This window comes from Chiloscyllium plagiosum, unplaced genomic scaffold (assembly GCF_037043375.1).
Source record: "Chiloscyllium plagiosum isolate Xiang-an unplaced genomic scaffold, Cpla_swu_hap1 HiC_scaffold_1, whole genome shotgun sequence".
NCBI lineage: Eukaryota > Metazoa > Chordata > Chondrichthyes > Orectolobiformes > Hemiscylliidae > Chiloscyllium > Chiloscyllium plagiosum.
The window spans coordinates 66,110,970-66,135,101 of record NW_028270139.1 but is presented as its reverse complement, the minus strand read 5'-3'; the positions used below and the strand labels follow the sequence as shown (position 1 = coordinate 66,135,101).

The 24,132-nt window shown below is 44.8% G+C and overlaps 1 protein-coding gene across 3 annotated transcripts in view; it reads right to left on the bottom strand.

Moving 5' to 3' along the window:
• The window catches only part of chrna9a (cholinergic receptor, nicotinic, alpha 9a), a 91,475-nt gene that overhangs the window by 20,957 nt on the left and 46,386 nt on the right, over window positions 1-24,132 (bottom strand). For 2 of the 3 annotated variants that reach the window (XM_087987521.1, XM_043692625.2), the window contains 2 exons: window positions 15,437-15,544; window positions 7,816-7,961 (listed from right to left, as the gene is read on the bottom strand). In XM_087987521.1, coding sequence (XP_087843647.1) covers window positions 7,816-7,961; window positions 15,437-15,544 — 254 coding nt within the window. Of the gene's footprint in view, window positions 1-7,815; window positions 7,962-15,436; window positions 15,545-15,638; window positions 15,965-24,132 lie in introns of those variants that run through there. The other variant, XM_043692597.2, reaches the window with a different exon arrangement.

Here is a 24,132-nt window from a genome sequence, read left to right as displayed (position 1 = left end):
TTTATTCTGGATAAGTCTGAGATGATGCACTTGGGCAGGACATTCAAGGCCACGGAATAAATGATGAATGGCAGGACCCTAAAAAACACCAAGGATCGGAGGGACCTTGGTGAGCATGTCCTCTGCTCCCTTAAGGCAACAGGACAAGTAGATAAAGTGGTTAAGGCGGCACTTGGGGTACCTGTCTTTATAAGCTGAGGCAGAGAGTCTAAGAGCAAGGGCGTTATGCTGAAACTGTTTAAAATGTTGGTTAGGCCACAGCTGTGGCATTGCAGGCATTTCTGGAATCCATATTGTAGGAGGGAATGACTGCACTGGAAAGGGTGCAGAGGAGATTTACCAGGACGTTGCCTGGGCTGGAGAGTTTTAATTATGAAGAGAGATTGAATTAGACTGGGGTTGTTTTCCATGGAGCTGAGATGATTGAGGAAGGGCATGATTAAGTTGTAAAACAATTATAAGGGGCATAGAGATTGATGGAAAGAAACTTTTCCCCTTGGTGGAGGGATCAATGACAAGGGCATTGATATAAGGTAAGGGGCTGGAGGTTTAGAAGAATGTATGGAATTTTTATTTCCCACCCTAGAGAGTGGTGGGAATCTGGAACTCATTGTCAGTATAGATGGTGGAGGCAGAAACATCCATAACATTACATGTACACCTTATATTTATATATAGCTGAAAATGTGTTGCTGGAAAAGCGCAGCAGGTCAGGCAGCATCCAAGGAACAGGAGAATCGACGTTTCAGGCATAAGCCCTTCTTCAGGAATTCCTGAAGAAGGGCTTATGCCCGAAACGTCGATTCTCCTGTTCCTTGGATGCTGCCTGACCTGCTGTGCTTTTCCAGCAACACATTTTCAGCTCTGATCTCCAGCATCTGCAGTCCTCACGTTCTCCTCGTATATTTATATGTACACCTGTGACACTAAAGCATGCAAGGATATGGGACAATTGCTGGAAAGTGACATTGAAAGAGAGTTAGGTGGGTTATAGAGAGTCATAGAGACGTATAGCACGCAAACAGACCCTTTAGTCCAAATTGTCCATGTCAATCAACTATCCTAACTTAATCTAGTCCCATTTATCTGCACTTGACTCATATCCCACTAAACCCTTCCTATTCATATACCCACCCAGATGCCTTTTAAATGTTTTAATTGTACCAGCCTCCTCCACTTCCTCTGGCAGCTCATTCCATACGTGTACTACCCTGTGCGTGAAAAATTTGCCCCTTAGATCCTTTTTAAATCTTTCCTCTCTCACTTTAAACCTATGCAGAATTCTGGACTCCCTCAACCCAGGGTAAAGACCTGTCTATTTACTCTTGATTTTATAAACCTTTAGAAAGTTACCCCTCAGCCGATGCTCCAGAGAAAACAGGCCCAACCTATAGGTCAAACCCTCCAACCCTGCCAACATCCTTGTAAATCTTTTCTGAACTCTATCAAGTTTCCTATAGGAGGGATACCAGAATTGCACACAATATTCCAAATGTAGCCTAGCCAATGTCCTGTACAGCTGCAACCTGACCTCTTAACTCTTGCACTCAATGCTCCTAAAAAAAAAGAAAAGCGTACTGAACATCTTCACTACCTGTCTACCTGCAACACCACTTTCAAGGCACTATGAACCTGCACTCCAAGGGTGTCTTTTTACAGTAACACTCCCCAGGACCATTACCATTTAGTGTATAAGTCCTGCTAAGATTTGCTTTTCCAAAATGCAACACCTCACATTTATCTAAATTAAACTCCATCTGCCAGTCCTTGGACCATTGGCTCACCCGATCAAGATCCCATTGTAATCTGAGGTAACCTTCTTCGCTGTCCACTACATCTGCAAACCTACTAACTATATCTCCTATGTTCACATCAAATCATTTATATTCAATGACAAAAAGCAGTGGATCCAGCACCGATCCTTGTGGCACTCCATTGGTTACAGGCCTCCAGTCTGAAAAGCAACCCTCCACCACCATCCACTGTCTTCTACCTTCGAGCCAATTCTGTATCCAAATGGTTAGTTCTCCTTGTACTCCACTGGATCTCACCTTGCTAACCAGTCTACCATGAGGAACTTTGTCAAATGCCTTATTGAAGTCCATGTTGGTCACGTCCACCACTCTGCCCTCAATTTTCTTTGTTACTTCTTTAAAGAAAACCTCAAGTTTGTGAGACATGATTTCCCATGCACAAAGCCTTGTTGACTTTCCCTAGTCAGTCCTTGCCTTTCCAAATACATGTAAATCCTTCCAACAACTTGCCCAGCAACGATGTCAGGCTCACTGGTCTCTAGTTCCCTGGCTTTTCCTTATCACCTTTCTTAAGTAGTGGCACCACGTCAGTCTTCTGGCACCTCACCTGTGACTATCAATGATATACTTATCTCAGCAAAGGGCCCAGCAATCACTTCCCTAGCTTCTTGGGTAAATCTGATCAGGTCCTGGGGATTTATCCACCGTTATGAGTTTTAAGACATTCAGCACCTCCTCTTCTGTATTATGGACATTTTTCAAGATTTACCATCTATTTTTCCACATTCTATATCTTCCAAGTTCTTCTCCACAGTAAACACTGATGCAAAATACTTGTTTAGTATCTCCAAACTTCGGCTGCCTTGCTGATCTTTGAGGGGCCCTATTCTCTCTCTAGTTACCCTTTTGTCCTTGATGCTTTTATAAAAATCCCTTTGGATTCTCCTTAACCCTATTTGCCAAAGCTATCTCACGTCCCCTTTTTGCCCTCTTGATTTCCATCTTAAGTATACTCCACCTGCCTTTATACTCTAAGGATTCACTCGATCCCTGCTGTTGATACTTAACATACGCTTCCTTCTTTTTCCTTGACCAAAACCTCAACTTCTCTAGTCATCCAGCATTCCCTACACCTTCCAACCTTTCCTTTCACCCTAACAGGAACATACTGTCTCTGGATTCTCGTTATCTCATTTCTGAAGGCTTCCCATTTTCCAGCCCTCCCTTTACCTGCGAACATCTGTCCCCAATCAACTTTTGAAAGTTCTTGCCTAACACCATCAAAATTGGTCTTCCTCCAATTTAGAACTGCAACTTTTAAATCCGATCTCTCCTTTTCCATCACTATTTTAAAACTATTAGAATTATGGTTTCTGGGAGGAGGTCAGGCTTTGCACCTTCTCTACTGGGTATATCCACAGACTGAATCAGAAAATTTCCTTGTACACACAAATTCCTCTCCATCTAAACCTTTAACACTATGGCAATCCCAGCCTATGTTTGAAAAGTTAAAATCCCCTACCATAATCAACTGATTATTCTTATAGATAACGAAGATCTCCTTACAAATTTGTTTCTCAATTTCCCTCTGACTATTGGGAGAGTACAATACAATCCCAATAAGGTGATCCTCCCTTTCTTATTTCTCAGTCCCACCCGAATAATGGATGTATTTGCAGGAATATCCTCCCTAATTACAGCCTTAATGTTATCCCTGATCAAAAATACCACTCCCCTCCTCGCTTGTCATCCTTTCTATTTTTCCTATAGCATTTGTATCTTGGAACGTTTAGCTGCCAGTCCTGTCTAACCCTGAGCCACATCTTTGATATTGTCCCACGTTCCTAACCATGCCTTAAGTTCATCTGCTTTCACTGTTAGGCCTCTTGCATTGAAATTAGTGTGTTTACTTTATCAGTGCTATCTTGTTCGCTGCTTTGTTCCTGTCTGCCCTGACTGTTTGACTTGCCCCTTTTCCCAACTGTACCAGTCCCAGACTGATCTCTTTCCACATTGTGTTGCTGGGTCCCACCATCCCACCTTACTCATTTAAATTGTCCCGAGCAGCTCTAGTAAATTTCCCTGCCAGTATATTTGTCCCCTTCCAATTCAGGTGCAGTCCATCCTTCTTACACAGGTCATTTCTACCCCAGAAGAGATTCCAATGATCCAAAAATCTGAATCATTCTACCCTGAACCAGCTCCTCAGTTACGCATTCATCTGCTCAATCTTCCTATTCCGACCCTTATTAGCTCATAGCACTGGGTGTAGTCCAGATATTACTACCTGAGGACCTCCTTTTTAAATTCCTGTCTAACTTCCTATATTCTCCCTTCAGAATATCATCCTTTTCCATTCCTATGTCATTTGTTCTATTGTGTACAAAGACCTACTGCTGGTCCCTCTCCCTTTTGAGAATATTCTGCACCCCCTCAGAGATATCCTTGATCCTGGCACCAGGCAGGCAACACACCATTCTGAATTCTTGCCGTCGGCTCCAGAAACATCTGTCTGTGCCTCTAACGAGACAGTGCCCTATCACAATCGATCGCTTGGAACCTGACATAGTGAGAGCAGGAATAAGAGGATAGAGTAGATGAATGCATGGCTGAGTAGCTGGTTTATGGGAGAAGGATTCATATTTTTGGACCATTGAAAGCTCTTTTGGGGTAGAAGTGACCTGTACAAGAAGGACGGTTTGCACCTAAATTAGAAGGCAACAAATATTCTGGCAGGGAGATTTGCTACAGCTGCACGGGAGGATTTAAGCTAGTAAGGTGGGGGGATGGAAGAGAGAGCCAGGGAGATAATGAGGAAAGAGATCATTCTGAGACCGGTGTAGTTGAGAACAAAGGTGAGTCAAACAGTCAGAGAAGGCAGGGACAAAGCAGAGAATAAGGTAGGACTGATAAATTAAACTGCATTTATTTTAATGCAAATGGCCTAACAGGGCAGGGCATGGTTAGGAACATGGGACTGGGATATCATAGCAATTACAGAAACATGGCTCAGGGATGGGCAGGACTGGCAGCTTAATGTTCCAGGATACAAATGCTACAGGAAGGACAGAACGGGAGGCAAGAGAGGAGGGTGAGTGGTGTTTTAGATAAGGGAAAGCAGTACAGCTGTATTGAGGGAGGATATTCCCGGAAATACATCCAGGAAGGTTACTTGGGTGGAACTGAGAAATAAGAAAGGGATGATCATCTTATTGCGATTGTATTATAGACTCCCTAATAGTCAGAGGGAAATTGAGGAATACATTTGTAAGGAGATCTCAATTATCTGTAAGAATAATAGGGTGGTTATGGTAGGGGATTTTAACTTTCCAAACATAGACTGGGACTGCCATACTGATAAGGGTTTAGATGGAGAGGAATTAGTTAAGTGTATACAAGACAATTTTCTGATTCAGGATGTGGATGTACCTACTAGAGAAGATGCAAAACTTGACCTTCTCTTGAGAAATAAGGCTGAGCAAGTGACTAAGGAGTCAGTGGGAGAGCACTTTGGGGCCAGCAACCATAATTCTATTAGATTTAAAATAGTGATGCAAAAGGATAGACCAGATCTAAAAGTTGAAGTTCTAAATTGGAGAAAGGCCAATTTTGACAGCATTGGGCAAGAACATTCAAAAGCTGATTGGGGGCAGATGTTCGCAGGTAAAGGGACAGCTGGAAAATGGGAAGCCTTCAGAAATGAGATAACGAGAGTCCAGAGAAAGTATATTCCTGTTAGGATGAAAGAAAAGGCTGGTATGTATAGGGAATGCTGGATTCCCTGGAGCATCAGAGGCTGAGGGGTGACCTATTAGAGGTTTATAAAATCATGAGGGGCATGGATAGGCTAAGTAGACAAAGTCTTTTCCCTGGGGTGGGGAGTCCAGAACTAGAGGGCATACGTTCAGGGTAAGAGGGAAAAAGATATAAAAGAAACCTAAAGAGCAACTTTTCCACGCAGAGGATGGTACATGTATGGAATGAGCTACCAGAGGAAGTGGTGGAGGCTGGTACAATTGCAACATTTAAAAGGTATCTGGATGGGTATATGAATAGGAAGGGTTCAGATGGATATGGGCCAGGTGCTGGCAGGTGGGAATAGATTGGGTTGGGATATCTGGTCGGCACGGACAAGTTGGACAGAAGGGTCTGTTTCCGTGCTGTATATCTCTATGACTCTACCCCTCATTACATTAGTCAGTCTCAGGACCAGAAACCTGGCTGTCTGTGCTACATCCCCATGAGAATCTATAACCCCCTACATTTTCCAAAACAGCCTAATTGCTTGAGATGGGGATAGCCGCAGGAGGCTTCTGCACTACCTGCCTCCCTCTCCTACCTTTCCTTAAGTTCACCCATCTAACTTACTGCATCTGCATTTTTTTCTCTTCTATAACTGCCATCCATCAGACCTCCTAACTCCTGTAAACTCCTCATTGCCTCTAACCGCCACTCCAATCAACCCAGGCAATCTGATAGGATTTGCAACCAAAACACTAACTGCAGACATAATCATCAGTAATATGGAAACTCTCCCTAATCTCCCATATCTGACAGGAACAGCACATTACTACTAAAGTCCATCTTTGCACCTTAACAATCTGCAAGCACAGTTTTACTGCTCTAAAAATCACTGCTTCAAGCTAATTTAGTACCTATGTTTTATACTTTTAAAATTTAAACAAGAGACTGATGTCAATAAATTATATAATCAAAAAAGAATCCACTTTACTCACCATTGCAGATTTACAAAGAAAATGAACAGAGGGGTTACACTTTAAAAAAACATGCGTTTAGCTGCTGCTGTGCTGTGAGCTCTCCCATACAGGTTCCTCCAAGATCAGCTATGAATTTCCCTGTTTGTTAATTTTTCTTAGACACACTCTAATGTCAAGAGCTACTTGAACTCAAACAGCAAAGTCAGTAGCTGTGCAGATTGTTTTCTTTCTTGTTTGATTCACTGGCCAGGTGGTCCCTGCCTTTCCCTCTCTTCCACCTTTTTAAAGTGTCGTTGTTTTGATCTTTTTATCCCCAAAGCTCCAAAACAATGTAACAGCCTATAGAACAGTAATTACTACTCCTGTAATTTGAGGAAATCAGCTTCAACACCTAAAATATCTCAAAAAAAAAGGAGCAACACTTATAGCCACAATTTTTCCCCATCCTCCATCTTGAGTAACCCAGAATCCTATAATATTTTTGACCAGCACAGACTCAATGGGTCAAAGGGCCTTTTTTCTGTACTGTGGAGCTCTATAACTCTATTAATGGAAGAATGGCTCAAAGGGCTAATGGCCCAATTCAGGTTCTAATGGTATTGTGTAAACAGCCTTGAGAATTTCAAAGTTACATCTTTAACATTCAACATTACTGCCTTAATTTTTAACCTTTGAAAACTATCAGGTTAGAATATGAATAAGATCAAATAGCAATGTATTGCAATTCTCTCAAGATAAACGATGCACAGTCAAATATTTGAATGAACTTCCCCGATAGCTCAACGAATTTGTCCAATGATCAGCTTAGCAATACAATGGAAGAACACACCAGGTTGAATCTCTGGCCTGTGTTAGCTATTCTCAGCTAGGACAGCAATAAAACCAAACAGCCTCAATACTGCTAGGTTAGAGACTCAAAATTTTTGTTTCTAATTTCTATCCAGATCTACTTATGAAAGTTCACAAATTAACAAATTAAATAGTATGCATAATTAACAGATGAGGAAGGCAGAATTGGCTGTGTGCACTTGAACAGCTTATTAATAGTCACCATTAAGGTTCACAAGTGAAGAGTGATCATTTGGACAAGATAATAGAGCATGGGTGAGGTTCTTTTGTGGTGCACTGGTAGAGTACCTACCTCTGGTTCAGAAGGCCTGGGTTCAAGACTCATCTACTGCAAGTTTGTAATAACATTTTCTGAACAAGTTAAATAGAGAATAACTAAAGCATGAGCGACCTCATAGAAATGGACAAAAACATGTTGCTAACATCATAAAGGAGGAAAAAAAGGACGAAAGGAGAGAATTGGTGAGGAAAAGGCTGTATCAAGAAAATCTTACCATATCTTTAATTTGAGAAAGGGTGATTTTCAGAGTGACGTTCAGGGCTAGATCTGTATCTTCCACAGGCCTGAGAGCATCAGTATAATCTTCAAATAAACTCTTAAACAGCATTTGAGCATATCTTCCATCTGCTGACTCAGAGCCTATCCAAATAAAAAGCAAATTCTTATTTGAACACAAATGTAGTACAATGTGGTGAAAATTAAGATTAATTTTGGTACATCCACTATCAGTTTATTTCCATTTAACTTACTTGGAAATTGATACAAAATGGAGCAACAATCTCCCTAGGAATTGCAAAAATAATTCAGGGTCTATATAAAATCTTAGCTGGAAATGTGTTGCTGGAAAAGCGCAGCAGGTCAGGCAGCATCCAGGGAACAGGAGAATCGACGTTTCGGGCATAAGCCCTTCTTCAGGAATGAGGAAAGTTTGTCCAGCAGGCTAAGATAAAAGGTAGGGAGGAGGGACTTGGGGGAGGGGCGTCGGAAATGTGATAGGTGGAAAGAGGTCAAGGTGAGGGTGAGAGGTCAGACTGGGGTGGGGGCGGAGAGGTCGGGAAGAAGATTGCAGGTTAGGAAGGCGGTGCTGAATTGGATGGATTTGACTGAGACAGGGTGGGGGGAGGGGAAATGAGGAAACTGGTGAAATCCGAGTTCATCCCTTGTGGTTGGAGGGTTCCTAGCCGGAAGATGAGGCGTTCTTCCTCCAACCGTCATTTTGTTGTGGTCTGACAATGGAGGAGTCCAAAGACCTGCATATCCTTGGTGGAGTGGGAGGGGGAACTGAAATGTTGAGCTACAGGGTGGTTGGGTTGGTTGGTCCGGGTGTCCCAGAGGTGTTCTCTGAAACGCTCCGCAAGTAGCCGGCCTGTCTCCCCAATATAGAGGAGGCCACATCGGGTGCAGAGGATGCAATAGATGATATGTGTGGAGGTGCAGGTGAATCTGTGGCGGATATGGAAGTTTCCTTTGGGGCCTTGGAGGGAGGTGAGGGGGGGGGGGGGGGGGGGGAAGGTGTGGGCGCAAGTCTTGCACCTCCTGCGGTTGCAGGGGAAGGTGCCGGGAGTGGAGGTTGGGTTGGTTTGGGGTGTGGATCTGACGAGGGAGTCACGGAGGGAGTGGTCTTTACGGAATGCTGATAGGGGAGGGGAGGGAAATATATCCTTGGTGGTGGGGTCCGTTTGGAGGTAGCGGAAATGACGGCGGATGATGCGCTGTACATGGAGATTGGAGGGGTGGTAGGTGAGGACCAGTGGGGTTCTGTCCTGGTGGCGGTTGGAGGGGCGGGGTTCAAGGGCGGAGGAGCGGGAAGTGGAAGAGATGCGGTGGAGGGCATCGTCGATCACGTCGGGGGGGAAATTGCGGTCCTTGAAGAAGGAGGCCATCTGAGTTTTGCGTTTTTGGAACTGGTCCTCCTGGGAGCAGATGCGGCGGAGTCGAAGGAATTGGGAGAATGGGATGGCGTTTTTACAGGGGGCAGGATGGGAGGAGGTGTAGTCCAGGTAACTGTGGGAGTCGGTCGGTTTGTAGTAGATGTAGTAGCAGCCACACCTCCTACATAAAATCTTAACCTTATTTTAAAAAAAGAGTGGGACTTGAGAAAAAGTGATACAAGAGATTGTAATTATACAAGACTACATTTTGTGCACAAACAGTTGTGTTGGTAGGTTAAAATGCTGATTTTTTTTAAAAAAAAACAAGAACCCTGAATATGCTGTAATGCAGGGTAGGTGGATTAAGACCCACATCTTCTAGTCTGAAGCTGTCAACCAGATTAGTGAAGTATCCACCACCTGGAGGACTGCCTGCAATGCAGGAAATAGGTTATTACCTTCTTCGCTCTGCAAGAGTAAATGCCAGCATTTTCTCACTTGCTATCTCAAATATTGCACAACCAAGGTTCATGATATCACACTGCAGTTTCACCCAGCCTACCCTACCCCCACTAAAGCTGCATATCCTCTGTAACTGCTATTCACTCACTTGGGTCACCTCACTGCATTTTAGCCACATAGACCAGCAGCTGTGGCAGCCACTTTCATTTCACAAAATCCCTGTTTTGTCTCATTGCAAACATAAATCTACCACAATAGGGCAGAGAAAGACAAGACAGGTTACATTAATATATGTAAGTCAGCCTCTCACCACTCAGTGACGAGATTCTCATCTCGCTGTTTCAGGTGGAAAATTCAACCATTTTTCTCGAAGTCCATAATCTCATTTATCCAATCTAAGCATACTTTATCAATTGATTCATCATTGTCTATATCATTCTGGGTCTAGGAAGACTTTACCCAAAATACCATGAATGGTGGAACTCTTAAGTAACAAGAAAAACTGCTGGAAATAGCCAGCAGGTCCTGCAGCATGTGTGGTGACAGAAACAGAGTTACTGCATTCACAAAGGTAGCACAGCAAGTAGAACACTTGTAATTCAACTCATGGATGCCGACATCACGGACTGGGCCAGCATTTACCTCCTGTCTCTTGATGCCATTGAGAATGTGGTGCTCAGCTGTCTTTCCGAACCATTGCAGTCCATTTGGCGTAGGTTAGCGAGAGAATTCCTGAATTTTTACTCAGCAACACTGAAGGAATAAGTGATATATCTCCAAGTCAGAATGGTGAATTGCTTGGAGGGGAACTTGCAGGTGGTGGTGTTCTGAAACTGAGTATCAATGATGGAGGGAGCAAATGTTGTAATGTGGTGTCAATCAAGTGGGTTGCTTTCTCTTGCATGGTGTCAAGCTTCTTGAGTGTTGTTGGAACTGCAATCATCCAGCCAAGTAGGGAGTAATCCATTATACTGATTTGTGCTTTGTAGATAGTGGACACTGTTTGGCAAGTCAGGAGATGGGGATTCTTCACTGTAGGATTCTTAAACTCTGACCTGCTCTTGTAGCCACATGATTTAAACTGCTAGCCCAGTTCAGTTTCTGGTCAATGGTAACCACTAGGACGTTGACAATAAAGGATTCATCAAGGCAGTGACAATGAATGTCTGAGGCAATGGTTGGATTCTCTTTTATTGAAAACTGGCACCTGTGTAGTGCAAAGATACTTTTCACTGTCAGCCCAAGCCTGGATATTGTCCAGGTCTTCCTGCTTTTGGACATGGACTGATTATCTGTATCTGTGGAATCATGAATGGTCCTGAACATTGTGCAATCATCAGTGAGCATCTCTACTTCTGACTTATGTTGGAGGGAAGGTCATTGATGAAGCAACTGAAGATGGTTGGGCCGAGAACATGACTCTGTTGAATTCTTGCAGAAATGTCTTGGAGGACAGATGACTGACCTCCAACCACCACACCAACTTCATTTGTGTCAGGTATGTCTCCAATCAGTGGAGAGAGAGTGACGTCCCCACTCCACAACAGCTAACTCCCATTGACTCAAGTATTGCTTGGACTCCTTGATACCACACTCAAATGTGGCCTTGATGTCAAGGACGGTCACTCTCACTTCATACTTGAAATTCAGGTCATTTTCTGCTTTTGAACCAAGGTTGGAATGAGGTCAGGAGTGAGTGATCCTGGTCGAATCAAAATTGAGAGGCAAGTACAGCTTGATCACTTTACTGATAATCCAGAGTAGACTAATTGACTCTGTGTTGGATTTGTCTTGCTTCTGTGTGGAGGATATACCCAGGCAATATTTCATTTTTGGGTAGAAGGCAGTGTTGCAGCTGAACTGGAACATCTTAGCCAGGGGAGTGGCATTTTCTGGACTGCACGTCTTGTCATGTGTTGTCCAGGCCTATAACCTTTTAAGTATCCAATGCCTTCAGCCGTTTCTTGATGTCAAATGGATTGAATCAAATTAGGTGAAAACTGGCATCTGTGATGTTGAGAACATTTGGAGAAGATGGATTCAAATGGCTAGGAAGAGTGTCCCACAGTCAGCATCACATTGAAGCAATCTGGATAACGTTTCAAAAGGGGATGAAGAGCAAGAAAAAGCAACTGATTGGCTGAGTAATTTATACTATTTTTATTGCTTATAGTTTTGTGAGCATTTTAACCTACCAAAATAACTGCTTGTGCACAAAGTGCAGTCTTGTATAATTACAACTTCTGTGAAATGAGAGTCTCTTATATCACTTTTTCTCAAGTTCCACTCTTTTTAAATAAAGTTAAGGCCTTAACACATGTCTTTTTAACATTCTTAGTCCTGTTCACATTATTTTGCACTGTGATCCTGTTTGATTCTCTTCTTTGAATTCTCAGGCTATCACTTTTCTTCTTATTTCCCATTTTGTCATTTGTTTTTTCCTTTGTTTCCCTTTCTTCTGTCTGCCTGTCTAGGTTCCCATCCCCTTGCCGTTTTAGTTTAAACCTCCCAACTGCATGAGCAAATATTGCCTCAAGACATGAGCTCCAGTCCTGCCCATATGCAACAGGTCCAGCTTGTACTAGGCCCATCTCCTCCAGAACTGGTCCCAATATCCCTGAAATCTGATTGCTTCTGTAATTCAATATTTGGTACGTATGTGTTGTTTTCCAGTAGGTGCTGGTTTGAAGTTCCCCATTGGCTGCTTGCTCGACTGTAACATCAAGGAATGGCAGTTTGTTGTTGTTTTCCTCCTCTTTTGTGACTTTTATGCCAGTAAGGGTATTATTAATGGTCTTGAAGGTTTCCTTTAAATGGTTTTATTTAGTGATGTCATCCACATAGCGGACCCAAAGTTTGGGTTGGATGGTTGGCAGAGCTGTTTGTTCAAGTCTGCATTATTGCCTCTGCTAAGAACCCTGATATCAGAGATCCTGTGGGTGTTCCGTTGGTTTGTCTGTAGGTTGTGTTGTTGAAGGTGAAGTGTGTGGTAAGGCATAGGTCCACTAGCTTGATGATACTTGTTGATGAAGCTAGTAGTGTTTGGTGTGTGTGTCTTTGGGTCTTCTAATAGTGTAGTCAGTGTATCCTTGGCCAGGTTAATGTTGATTGATGTAAACAGGGCTGTTATATCAAAGGAGACCATTACTTCATCCTCTTCTATCTTAGTGTCTTTGATGGTCTTCAGGAATTCTCAGGTGGAGTGGATGGCATGGCGTGAGTCTTCTACTCAGTGTTTTAGTCTTTGGTGTAGTTCCTTGGCCAACCTGTAAGTTAGTGATCCAGGTAGCAAGACTATGGGTCTGAGGGGGGCTCCAGGTTTGTGTATTTTGGGTAATCCGTAGAAGCATGGTGTTTTGGATCCACTTAGTTTCATTTTTTGGAAGTCAGTCTTATTTATTTCTTCAGATTTCTGAAGTTTCTTGAGTAGGTCTGTGATTCGGTTCTCTAGTTGTGGGGTCAGGTCTGTCACCACTTATTGGTATCTGTAAGTAGTGCATTTGCTTTTTCAATGTAGTCTCTTCGATTTAGAATGGCTGTCAAGCATCCTTTGTCTGCAGGGAGGATAACAATGTTTTTTTTAGTCTTTCCAGTGCTTTCCTTTCTTGTGTGCTTCTTTTCTTTTTTCTGCTTAATGTTGGTGCGACTACTTGTCTGGTGGTTTGCTGGGTTTCTTCTGTGAGTTGGTTGTCTTTTAGTGTTGTTTCTAATGCTGCTAAGAAATCGTTCTTGTATGCATCCTGGCAGTTGTAATTTAATCCTCTTACTAAAATGGCTTTTTCAGTGTCTGTTAAGGGTCGGTCAGATAAGCTTTTTATCCATGCTTCTGTGTTGTTACTTTGTGTAAGTTTGTCTAGTTTTTTCATTTTCTGTGTGTTTGTCACTGTCTAATATCTATGGCTTGCTGTATTGTGTCTGTCCGTTCATGGTTGATTGCATGACTGAGTAAAGATTTTTGGTGCAAAGTTTCCCGGTTATATTGTGGGCATCATTAATCATTTCTCTAAGCTTTCTGCGGCCGTTTTGCTCTGCTATTCCTTTGGTTAGTGGGGTGATAAGACATTTAGGTAGTACCTGTTTTCTTAGGCATTCGTGCAGGAAGTACAGCTGTTCACAGGTGGCACTGTCGGATGGCATTTGTTTCCCACTTGCGGGCCATTTTTCGTATATTGTGCCCATAGGTCTTCGCAAGTTTTGAGAAGATTTGTAGCTCAGGTTGAGGTTCTGGATGTAGGTTTGCTCACTGAGCTGGAAGGTTAATTTCCAAATGTTTTGTCACCCTACTAGGTAACATCTTCAGTGGGCCTCAGGCGAAGCACTGCTGATAATTCCTGCTATGTTTGGGTTTCTTTGGGGTGGTGATGTCATTTCCTGTGATTATGTCATTTCCTAGAAGCATAGCATTGCAACCGAAACTCTATCAACAAACACATTCAGTTAGACCCCATCTACCACGCCGAGAAAAAGAACAGGAAGTGACTTCACCACTGGAAATGACATCACTAACCCATACAGAGATAGGAAGCAGGAATTATCAGCAATGCTTTGCCTGAGACCCACTGAAGATGTTACCTAGTACAGTGATGAAACGTCTGGAAATGAACCTTCCAGCTCAGTGAGCAAACCTACATCCAGGACTTATGGATTGTGCTGGTGTTATCTGGTATATTTCGTGTAAGATTAAATTCTGAGAGTATAACTATATCAGGCTGTTGCTTGACTAGTTGAGAAAGCTCTCTCAATTTTGGCGCTAGTCCCCAGATGTTAGCAAGACGAGTTTTACAGGGTGGACGGGGCAAGTTTGCCATTGTCATTTCTAGTGCCTTTGTTGATGCTGGGTGATCTGTCCGGTTCCATTCTTTTGAAGCCATTTTAGTAGTAAGCATATGAGTGGCTTGCTAGGCCATTTCAGGGGGCATTTAAAAGTGACCACAATGCTGTGTGTCTGGAATCATGTGTTGGCCAGACCAGTTAAGAATGGCAGTTTACCTTCCCTAAAGGACATTAGTGAACCAGTGTTACATGACTTTTAATACCAAATTTTAAAATTTGTTTTAAATTCCACCAATTGCCATGGTGGGATTCAAACCGAATTCCCTAAGAAATTTAATGGTCCAGATACAGTGGGTAAAAAGACATATTAGATACTTTTCTGCACTGGCCTAGGTTATAAACACAGGAAGATCATGCTAGAACAGAATAAAATGCTTGTTAAGGGTAGTTAGAATGCTAAATCTGATTACCACATCATAGCAAGAATGTGATCACACAAGACAGCATACAGATGAGATTTGACGTTGTTGCCAAAAATGGAGAATTTTACATGAGTAATAGGTGGATTGTCTGAAACAGAAGAGTTTGACAAAAGATTTAACTGGGATGCAGGAGTGGCTTACACAGAGTGAACACAAAGAGCATATTTCCTTTAACAGAAAGAGTGAACTAATTAGGAAAGATAGATTTAATTAACTGATGAAAACATTTTTGGATAATGTAGAAGCAAAATTTTAATCTTAGAACATGGTGGGATACTAAGAATTAATATCTAGGGTGGAGATTGATGTAGAAACGTTCAGCACATTAAAAGCAGCATGCATTTGAAGTATCGTAACCCACAAAGTTATAAACAAAGAGTTGGAAGGTACAATTAGACTGCATAGTTCTCTTCCAGCTGGCTAGATTGTAACTAGATATATCTTGGGTTTCCAACAATTCGGTATTTCTGAAACTCATTGCAAACGTGCTGATAAAACTAAGAGCCAGAATAATAACAGGCCTTACCCAGAATGAAAAGTGCAGTCCAGAGGAGCATCAGTTCGTACGATAGGAGGCAGATGTACAGTTTCATTCTGCGACCTCCCCCCTCAAATCCAGTAAGGGGACGTGCTTCTATAAAAAATAAAATTGACCGTTACTTTTGATAGCGATAAAAGAACGCATATGAACTTCACAGACATATCCACCAAACGTGCTGTGATGTTACCGTATATGTTGGAAAGAGTAGCGTCTATAACTCGCCAGGTTGCTCCAGCTGCTCCGAGTCAGAGCTGCGCGTGCCCAGGTGAGTGGCCGCGTGCCGAGCACCAGGTGGCTGCAGCGTGGTCATTGCATGCTGCAGGTAGCAAACTCTTCAGAAACACTTCTCGAAAATTCTCCTGAGACCAGTCTTTGCGGATAGTGAAACTAATCCTTTAGGTGCTACTCGCGGTAGGTTATTTTAATTGTAATCCGCTAACGGCAGGCATTTGTTTCGGCGCAATAGCCTTGTAACTCGAGAGCGAAATGTAACTGGCCAAGGTTAATGATTTAGGGGCGGGTAGGAGAGAGAGAAGGGTGGCCAGGGATGCAAAGAATTATATTACTGAGTGAGCAGAGCCAATGAATTATGCATCGTGGTGCAGACAGTTCGAAAAGAACTCGCTAGCCTGCAGCTTGTTAGGATCATGGGCACTCTTGTGTCAAACTGACAAGGCTTCATTGACGCCATTGAATTGGAAATGCATTTTTATGGTAGGATTCACAACAACGTCTAAATACTGGGCAGAATCAAATAACGTGCAAGGAAGAAAACAGTTTATTTTTAAAAATAGTCTCTTTGTGAGCTACAGTGGACATTACCAGCACGAAACTACAGCAACACCCCCACCCACCCCGTTTGACTTTTTCAGGAATGCAGTTAATTGGTGGAGGTCGAAGTAAGGCCAGCTCTGACGACTTCCAACATTGAGAGCTCCAAGATTGATGGGGTCAAGAGCAATTACAAGATTCATTTCTTGTGCCCAGAAATAGTACTGTCACTAGATCCAGCTATCCACCTTTTGCAGCATTAAAACAGATCCTGTTCTACTCTTTGTGTGTCATGCATTCCACACTCCCTGTGTAATTCCAATGTCGACCAGGTTTCTTAGGCCAGGTGCTGAATAGAGTCTGTGAAATCTCACCGACACTGAAGGAAGGGTGGAATCAGACAGCGGCTCAAATTTAGGAAACAAATTTCTAGACCATCTTGAGAATGTAGCACTTACTAGGACATCATTTTATTCATTATGGGATGTGGTCCTGGCTGGGTGGGTTTGCCCGAAACGTTGATTTTACTGCTCCTCGGATGCTGCCTGAACTGCTGTGCTTTTCCAGCACCACTCTAATCTAAACTCTGGTTTCCAGCATCTGCAGTCATTGTTTTTACCTAGCATTTATTTGTCCTAGTTGCTCTATAGAAGGTAGTGGTCAGTTGCCTCCTTGAACTACTGCTGTCCAATTAGTGTAGGGGTGCACTCAATGCGGTCAAGAAAGCAATTCTGAAGTTTTGGCCCAGTGACAGTGAAGCAATGTTTCCAAAGAAAAACAAAGAATGATACAGCACAGGAACAGGCACTTTCACCCACCAAAACTGCACTGACAAATTATGCCTTTCTAAACTTAAGCCTTTTGCCTCTCCACAGTCTGTATCTATTCCCTACCTATTCATACACCTATTAAGATGCATCTTAAATGTTGCTGTTGTATCTGAATCTATCACTTCCTCTGGCTGTGCATTTCAGACAATTGCCACCTTCTGTGCTTAAAAATAAACGATTCTCACATTTCCTTTAAACTTTTCCCTTTTTACCTTAAACCTATGTCCCTTAGTAATTGGCATCTATACCCTGGGAAAAAGCCTCCAACTACCCATTTTATCCAAGCCTGCCATAATTTTGTAAACTTCTATCAGTTCACTCCCTCAGCCTCAGAAGTTCAAGTGAAAACAAACCAAGTTTTTCCAATCTCTTCTCATAGCTAATACCCTCTAAACCAGACAGCTACCTAATGAACCTTTTCTGGACCTCCCCCAGAGCCTCCTCGTCCTTCTAGTAGTGTTGTGATCTGAACTGTACACAATATTCCAAATGGGTCCAAACTAAAGTGCAACATGACTTGCCAATTTTTATATTCTATGTACCCTGGTCAATGAAGGCAATCATGCCATACACCTCCTTGACTACTTTATCTACATGTGTTGCCACTTTCAGAGAACTGTGGATCCATACACCGAGATCCCTCTGTATGTTAATGCTTCTACGGTTCTGCCATTTACTGTATACTTCCCTCCTGTATTGGACCTTCCAAAATGCATCCCCTCGCATTTGTACAGATTAAGTTCCATTTCTCCACACAAGTCTCCAGCTTTTCTATGCCCTGCTGATTCCTCTTATGATCCTACTCTCTATCTGCAAATCCCCTAATCTTTGGGTCATATGCAAATTTACAATCAGGCCATCTGTGTTCTCCTCCAAGTCATTTACATATTTTGCAAACAGCAAGGGTTCCAGCACTATCCTTGCGGAACACCACTGATAACAAATCTCCAGTCAGAGATTTCGTACAAATTCCCAGCAACTTCCTCACTTGTCTCCCTCATCATTCTGGGATAGATCCTATCAGATCCTGAGGACTTGTCTACCTTAATGCTTTTTAAAACACCAACACAACCTTTTTTTATGTTGACAGACTCCAGTCCCTTCTTAATATTTATCGATGTTGGCCTTTCCCCAATTTACCATTACCTGAAGACTACTCTTATCCTTATCCATAAGTAATTAAAAAGTATGGAATTATGGTCACTATTCCCGCAATACTGAATCTTTGATCACCTGGCCAGGCTCATTTCCCAATATCATGTCTAGTAGTTTCTTGGTTAGATTGTTTATATATTGCTTCAAAACTTACTCTCTTCCCTGTCATATGCCTTGCATTAAAACAAATACACATTGGACTGCCAGTCCTACAGTGTTCAGTACCCTTACCCTGTCTCTTCTTCCTCTGAGCCTTATTGGCCTTAGTTTCTAACCCCTCCTTCATAATTTTATTTGCTGACCACTGCTCAGGTTCCTGCACTCCCACCACACTAGTTTAAACCCTCCTGAATGACAGTAGTAAATCTCTCTGGCAGGATGTTGGTGCCCCGTCAGTTTAGGTGCAACTCATCCTTCTTATACAGGTCCTATCTGGCCTGGACAACATCCCAATGATCCACATATTTGAAGCCCATGCTCTTAAACCAGCTCTTTAGCCACATGTTTAACTGTACTATTTTCCTATTTCTAGTCTCACTGGCATGTGGCACAGAGAGTAATCCTAAAATTACAATCCAAGAGGTCCTGCTTTTCAATTTACTTTTCAACTGACATCCAGACCCCTTTTGCAGAATGTCATCACTCTTCCTGTCATGTTCTTAGTTCCAATGTGTACCACAACCTCTGGCTGCTTGCCCACCCTGTTTTGAGAATGTCCTGTGCCCACTCAGAGACATCCTTGACCCTGTCACCGGGGAGGCACTCCATCTCTTTTGCAGCCGCGAAAATGCCCGTCTATGCCCCTAACTAAAGAATCCCTTTTACTATTGCTCTACCACAGTTTGACTCACCCTGCTGTACACTGAGCCAGCTGTGATGCCACCATTCTGGCTGCTGCTGTCGTCACCACACGATAAGCTACTCCCTCCAACTGTATCCAAAAAGGTATGCTTGTTAGAGAGTGGGATAGCCACAGGGGACTTCTGCATTGTCTGCTACTTCTAGTGCTCACCCATCTATTTTCCTGAACCTTGGATGTGATCATGTCTCTAAAACTCCTGATGCTTTCCGCCCTCTGTATGCTCCTAAGTGTGTCCAACTGCCATTCCAACCAATCATGTCAGGATGGTGAATGGTTTAGAGGAAAGCTTGCAAGTGCTGGTGTTTGCATGAATCAGCTGTCTTTCCTCTACATATTCATAGTCATGGGTTTGGAAGGTGCTGACGAGAGAGCCTTCATGAATTTCTGCAGTGTATCCATAGATTGTACATATTGCTGCTGCTACTGAGCATTGGTGCTGGAGAGAGTGAGTATTTTTCATATAGTGCCAATCAAGCAGGTTGCTTTGTCTTGGATGGTGTCTAACTTGGAGTATTGCTAGAGCCGTATTCAGCTCTATCAAGTGAAGAGTGTTTCATCACACTGCGGATTTGTTCTTTGAATATTTGAAGTATATGATATCCAGACATTTAAGGGTAAATTTTATATGTACAGATAGTTCCACTATAATGCCATAGTTGCATCCAGCAAACCCTTGCTTAATAGAAAATCACTTAATAGAAATAATGGGGCCCATGGGAAAAGTGGGGTTAGGAAGGTGTTGGAGGGTAGGTGGGGGGGCGGTAGGGGCAGGGGGCAGTGTTGGACAGGGTTGGGGGCGGGCGGGGTCCGTGTTGGATGAGCTTGGGAGGCGGGTGGGCGGGAGGTGTTGGACGGGGTTTGGGGGCAGGGGGGCGGTGTTGGACGGGGTTTGGGGGCGGTGTTGGATGGGGTTGGGGGCGGGCGGGGGGGGGCGATGTTGGACGGGGTGGGGAGGCGGTGTTTGACGGGGTTTGGGGGAGGGCGGGGTGCGGTGTTGGACAGGGTTTGGGGGCGGATGGGGGCGGTGTTGGACAGTGTTTGGGGGAGGGCGGAGGGTGGTGTTGGACGGGGTTTGGAGTGGGCAGCGGGGGCGGTGTTGGACGGGGTTTGGTAGCGGGCGGGGGGGCGGTGTTGGACGGGGTTTGGGGGGTGCGGTATTGGACGGGGTTTGGAGCGGGCAGGGGGGCGGTGTTGGACGGGGTTTGGTAGCGGGCGGGGGGGCGGTGTTGGAAGGGGTTTGGTGGCGGTGTTGGACGAGGTTTGGTGGCAGACGGGGGGTGGTGTTGGAAGGGGTTTGGGGGCGGGCGGGGGGGTGGTGTTGGTCGCTGTTTGGGGGTGGACGGGGTCCGTGTTGGACGGGGTTTGGGGGTGGACGGGGTCCATGTTGGACGGGTTTTGGGGGCAGGCTGGGAGCAGTATTGGACGGGGTGGGGGGCGGGCGGGGAGCGGTGTTGGACGGGGGTTGTGTCGGGTGGGGGGGGCGAAGTTGGACGGGGTTGGTGGGCGGGCAGGGGGCGGTGTTGGATGGGGTTTGGGGGCAGGCTGGGGAGCAGTGTTGGACGGGGTTGGGGGCGGTGTTGGACGGGGTTGAGTCGGGCGGGGGGCGGTGTTGGACGGGGTTTGGGGGCGGGCAGGGGGCGGTGTTGGACGGGGTTTGGGGATGGGCAGGGGGCAGTGTTGGACGGGGTTTGGGGATGGGCAGGGGGCAGTGTTGGACGGGGTTTGGGGGGGGCGGTGTTGGATGGGGTTGTGTCGGGTGGGGGGCGGTGTTGGACGCGGTTGGTGGGCAGGTGTTGTGTGCTGCTGCCTCGCCTCCTGAATGGGGAGCAGACTTTTAAAACTCTGAGCTCCTGAGGAAAGGCATTTAATCGATTAACCGAATAGTCGATTATCCGGACGAAAGAGTGCCAGTCCATCTCATTCGGATAATCGAGTTTCATCTGTAGTTGAATTTGCTTCTACCATTCTACATTCAGTGAGTATGTTCCAGACCACACAATCTCCAAGTTTATTTTTTAAAATTCCCACAAGTTATTGTGCCAATTTATTTTCGTTGTGTATACTTTTGCACTTATTTTGAAGGCAATTACTAAATAATTCCACAGAGGCTACTATCTTGTTATCAAGTCACCCTTCATTTACACATGCATAGTACTTGACACTGGTCTAGTTTCCTTAGGGCCAACTATCAGAGTAAACAGAATCTCTGGCACTCCTGTTTGTTTATTTTTTTTCCTCTTTTCCCCCACGTGACAGCCTAACTGCAGTAGTTCTTATATTTTCCCCAGCACCCATGTTGTGTGTGTGTGGATGTGAGACACAGTGAAAGACACAAGGTGTACAAATCTTTATTCAATTTCCACCACCAGGAAGAAATGAAACACCCAAGTGGCCAGTGACAAGCAGTGCCCTTATTAGAGGGCAATGCTGTGTGATCAAACAGTGAAGGGAAGGGTAAGGGTAACACTCATGTTTTTTTTCTTTTTCTTTTTTTGCTATTTGTCATTCCTCAACCTCAAGGGATCTCACAAGCAATAAAACAATGACGACGGAAAGCTCATCATCACCAGTGAAATAACTCCATAGAGGACGGTATCCCGTCACCAAGTCACTCTTTATTTAACGCGGAGAGTCCTTGACACTGATCCAACTCCTTCAGAGCCAGCTCTCAAAGTGAACAGAAACTTGGACACTCCTGTTTATTTTTTCTATTTTTTTATTTTAGTGTGAGACACAGTGAAAGACACAAGATATACAAATCATTATTCAGTTTCTACCACCAGGAAGAAAGAAAACACCCAAGTGGCCAGTGACAAGCAGTGCCCTTCTTAGAGGGCAATGCTGCGTAATCAAACAGTGAAGGGGAGGGGAGGGATAACGCTCCTATTTGTTTATTTTTTTCTTTCTTTTTCCCAGAGTGGGAGGGGGAGTCGAAATGTTGGGCCACAGGGCGGTGTGGTTGAATGGTGCGGGTGTCTCGGAGATGTTCCCTAAAGCACTCTGCTAGAAGGCGCCCAGTCTCCCCAATGTAGAGGAGACCGCATCAGGAGCAATGGATACAATAAATGATATTAATGGATGTGTAGGTAAAACTTTGATGGATGTGGAAGGCTCCTTTAGGGCCTTGGATAGAGGTGAGGGAGGAGGTGTGGGCACAGGTTTTACAGTTCCTGCGGTGGCAAGGGAAGGTGCCAGGATGGGAGGGTGGGTTGTAGGGGGGGTGTGGACCTGACCAGGTAGTCACGGAGGGAATGGTCTTTGCGGAAGGCGGAAAGGGGTGGGGAGGGAAATATATCCCTGGTGGTGGGGTCTTTTTGGAGGTGGCGGAAATGTCGGCGGATGATTTGGTTTATGCGAAGGTTGGTAGGGTGGAAGGTGAGCACCAGGGGCGTTCTGTCCTTGTTACGGTTGGAGGGGTGGGGTCTGAGGGTGGAGGTGTGGGATGTGGACGAGATGTGTTGGAGGGCATCTTTAACCACGTGGGAAGGGAAATTGCAGTCTCTAAAGAAGGAGGCCATCTGGTGTATTCTGTGATGGAACTGGTCCTCCTGGGAGCAGATACGGCGGAGGCAGAGGAATTGGGAATATGGGATGGCATTTTTGCAAGAGGTAGGGTGGGAAGAGGTGTAATCCAGGTAGCTGTGGGAGTCGGTGGGTTTGTAAAAAATATCAGTGTCAAATCGGTCGTCATTAATGGAGATGGAGAGGTCCAGGAAGGGGAGGGAGGTGTCAGAGATGGTCCAGGTAAATTTAAGGTCAGGGTGGAATGTGTTGGTGAAGTTGATGAATTGCTCAACCTCCTCACGGGAGCACGAGATGGCACCAATGCAGTCATCAATGTAGCGGAGGAATTGGGGAGTGGTGCTGGTGTAATTACGGAAGATCAACTGTTCTACGTAGCCAGCAAAGAGACAGGCATAGCTGGGGCCCATATGTGTGCCCATGGCTACCCCTTTGGTCTGGAGAAAGTGGGAGGATTCGAAGGAGAAATTGTTAAGGGTGAGGACCAGTTCGGCCAAACGAATGAGAGTGTCGGTGGAAGGATACTGTTGGGGACGTCTGGAGAGGAAAAAATGGAGGGCTTGGAGACCCTGGACATGGCGGATGGAAGTGTAGAGGGATTGGATATCCATGGTGAAGATGAGGCGTTGGGGGCCGGGGAAACGGAAGTCTTGGAGGAGGTGGAGGGCGTGGGTGGTGGGGAGTTCCTGGATTAGGGAGGATAGGACAGTGTCGATGTAGGTAGAGATGAGTTCAGTCATCTCTGGGTCAACTGCACCAATCAACCACACCGCCCCGTGGCCCAACATTTCAACTCCCCCTCCTACTCTGCTGAGGACATGGAGGTCCTGGGCCTCCTTCACCGCCGCTCCCTCACCACCAGACGCCTGGAGGAAGAATGCCTCATCTTCCTCCTAGGAACACTTCAACCCCAGGGCATCAATGTGGACTTCAACAGTTTCCTCATTTCACGTTCCCCCACCTCACCCTCGTTCCAAACTTCCAGCTCAGCACTATCCCCATGACTTGTCCGGACTTGTCCTACCTGCCTATCTCCTTTTCCACCTATCCACTCCACCCTCTCCTCCCTGACCTATCATCTTCATCCTCTCCCCCATTCACCTATTGTACTCTATGCTACTTTCTCCCCACCCCCACCCTCTTCTAGCTTATCTCTCCACGCTCCAGGCTCTCTGCCTTTATTCCCTGATGAAGGGCTTTTGCCCGAAACGTCGATTTTGCTGGTCCTTGGATGCTGCCTGAACTGCTGTGCTCTTCCAGCACCACTAATCCAGAATTCCCGTAACCCCACCCCGGGCTCTGGGAAGATCAGATTTAACTTGGTGCAGCTCCGCTGGAGCTATCCCTATGGTTGCATGATGGAGTTTGGGATGGACTACAGTAAGGCATTCGACAAGGTTCCCCATGGGAGACTGATTAGAAAGGTTAGATCTCACGGAATACAGGGAGAACTAGCAATTCGGATACAGAACTGGCTCAAAGGTAGAAGACAGAGGGTGGTGCTGGAGGGATGTTTTTTAGACTGGAGGCCTGTGACAGTG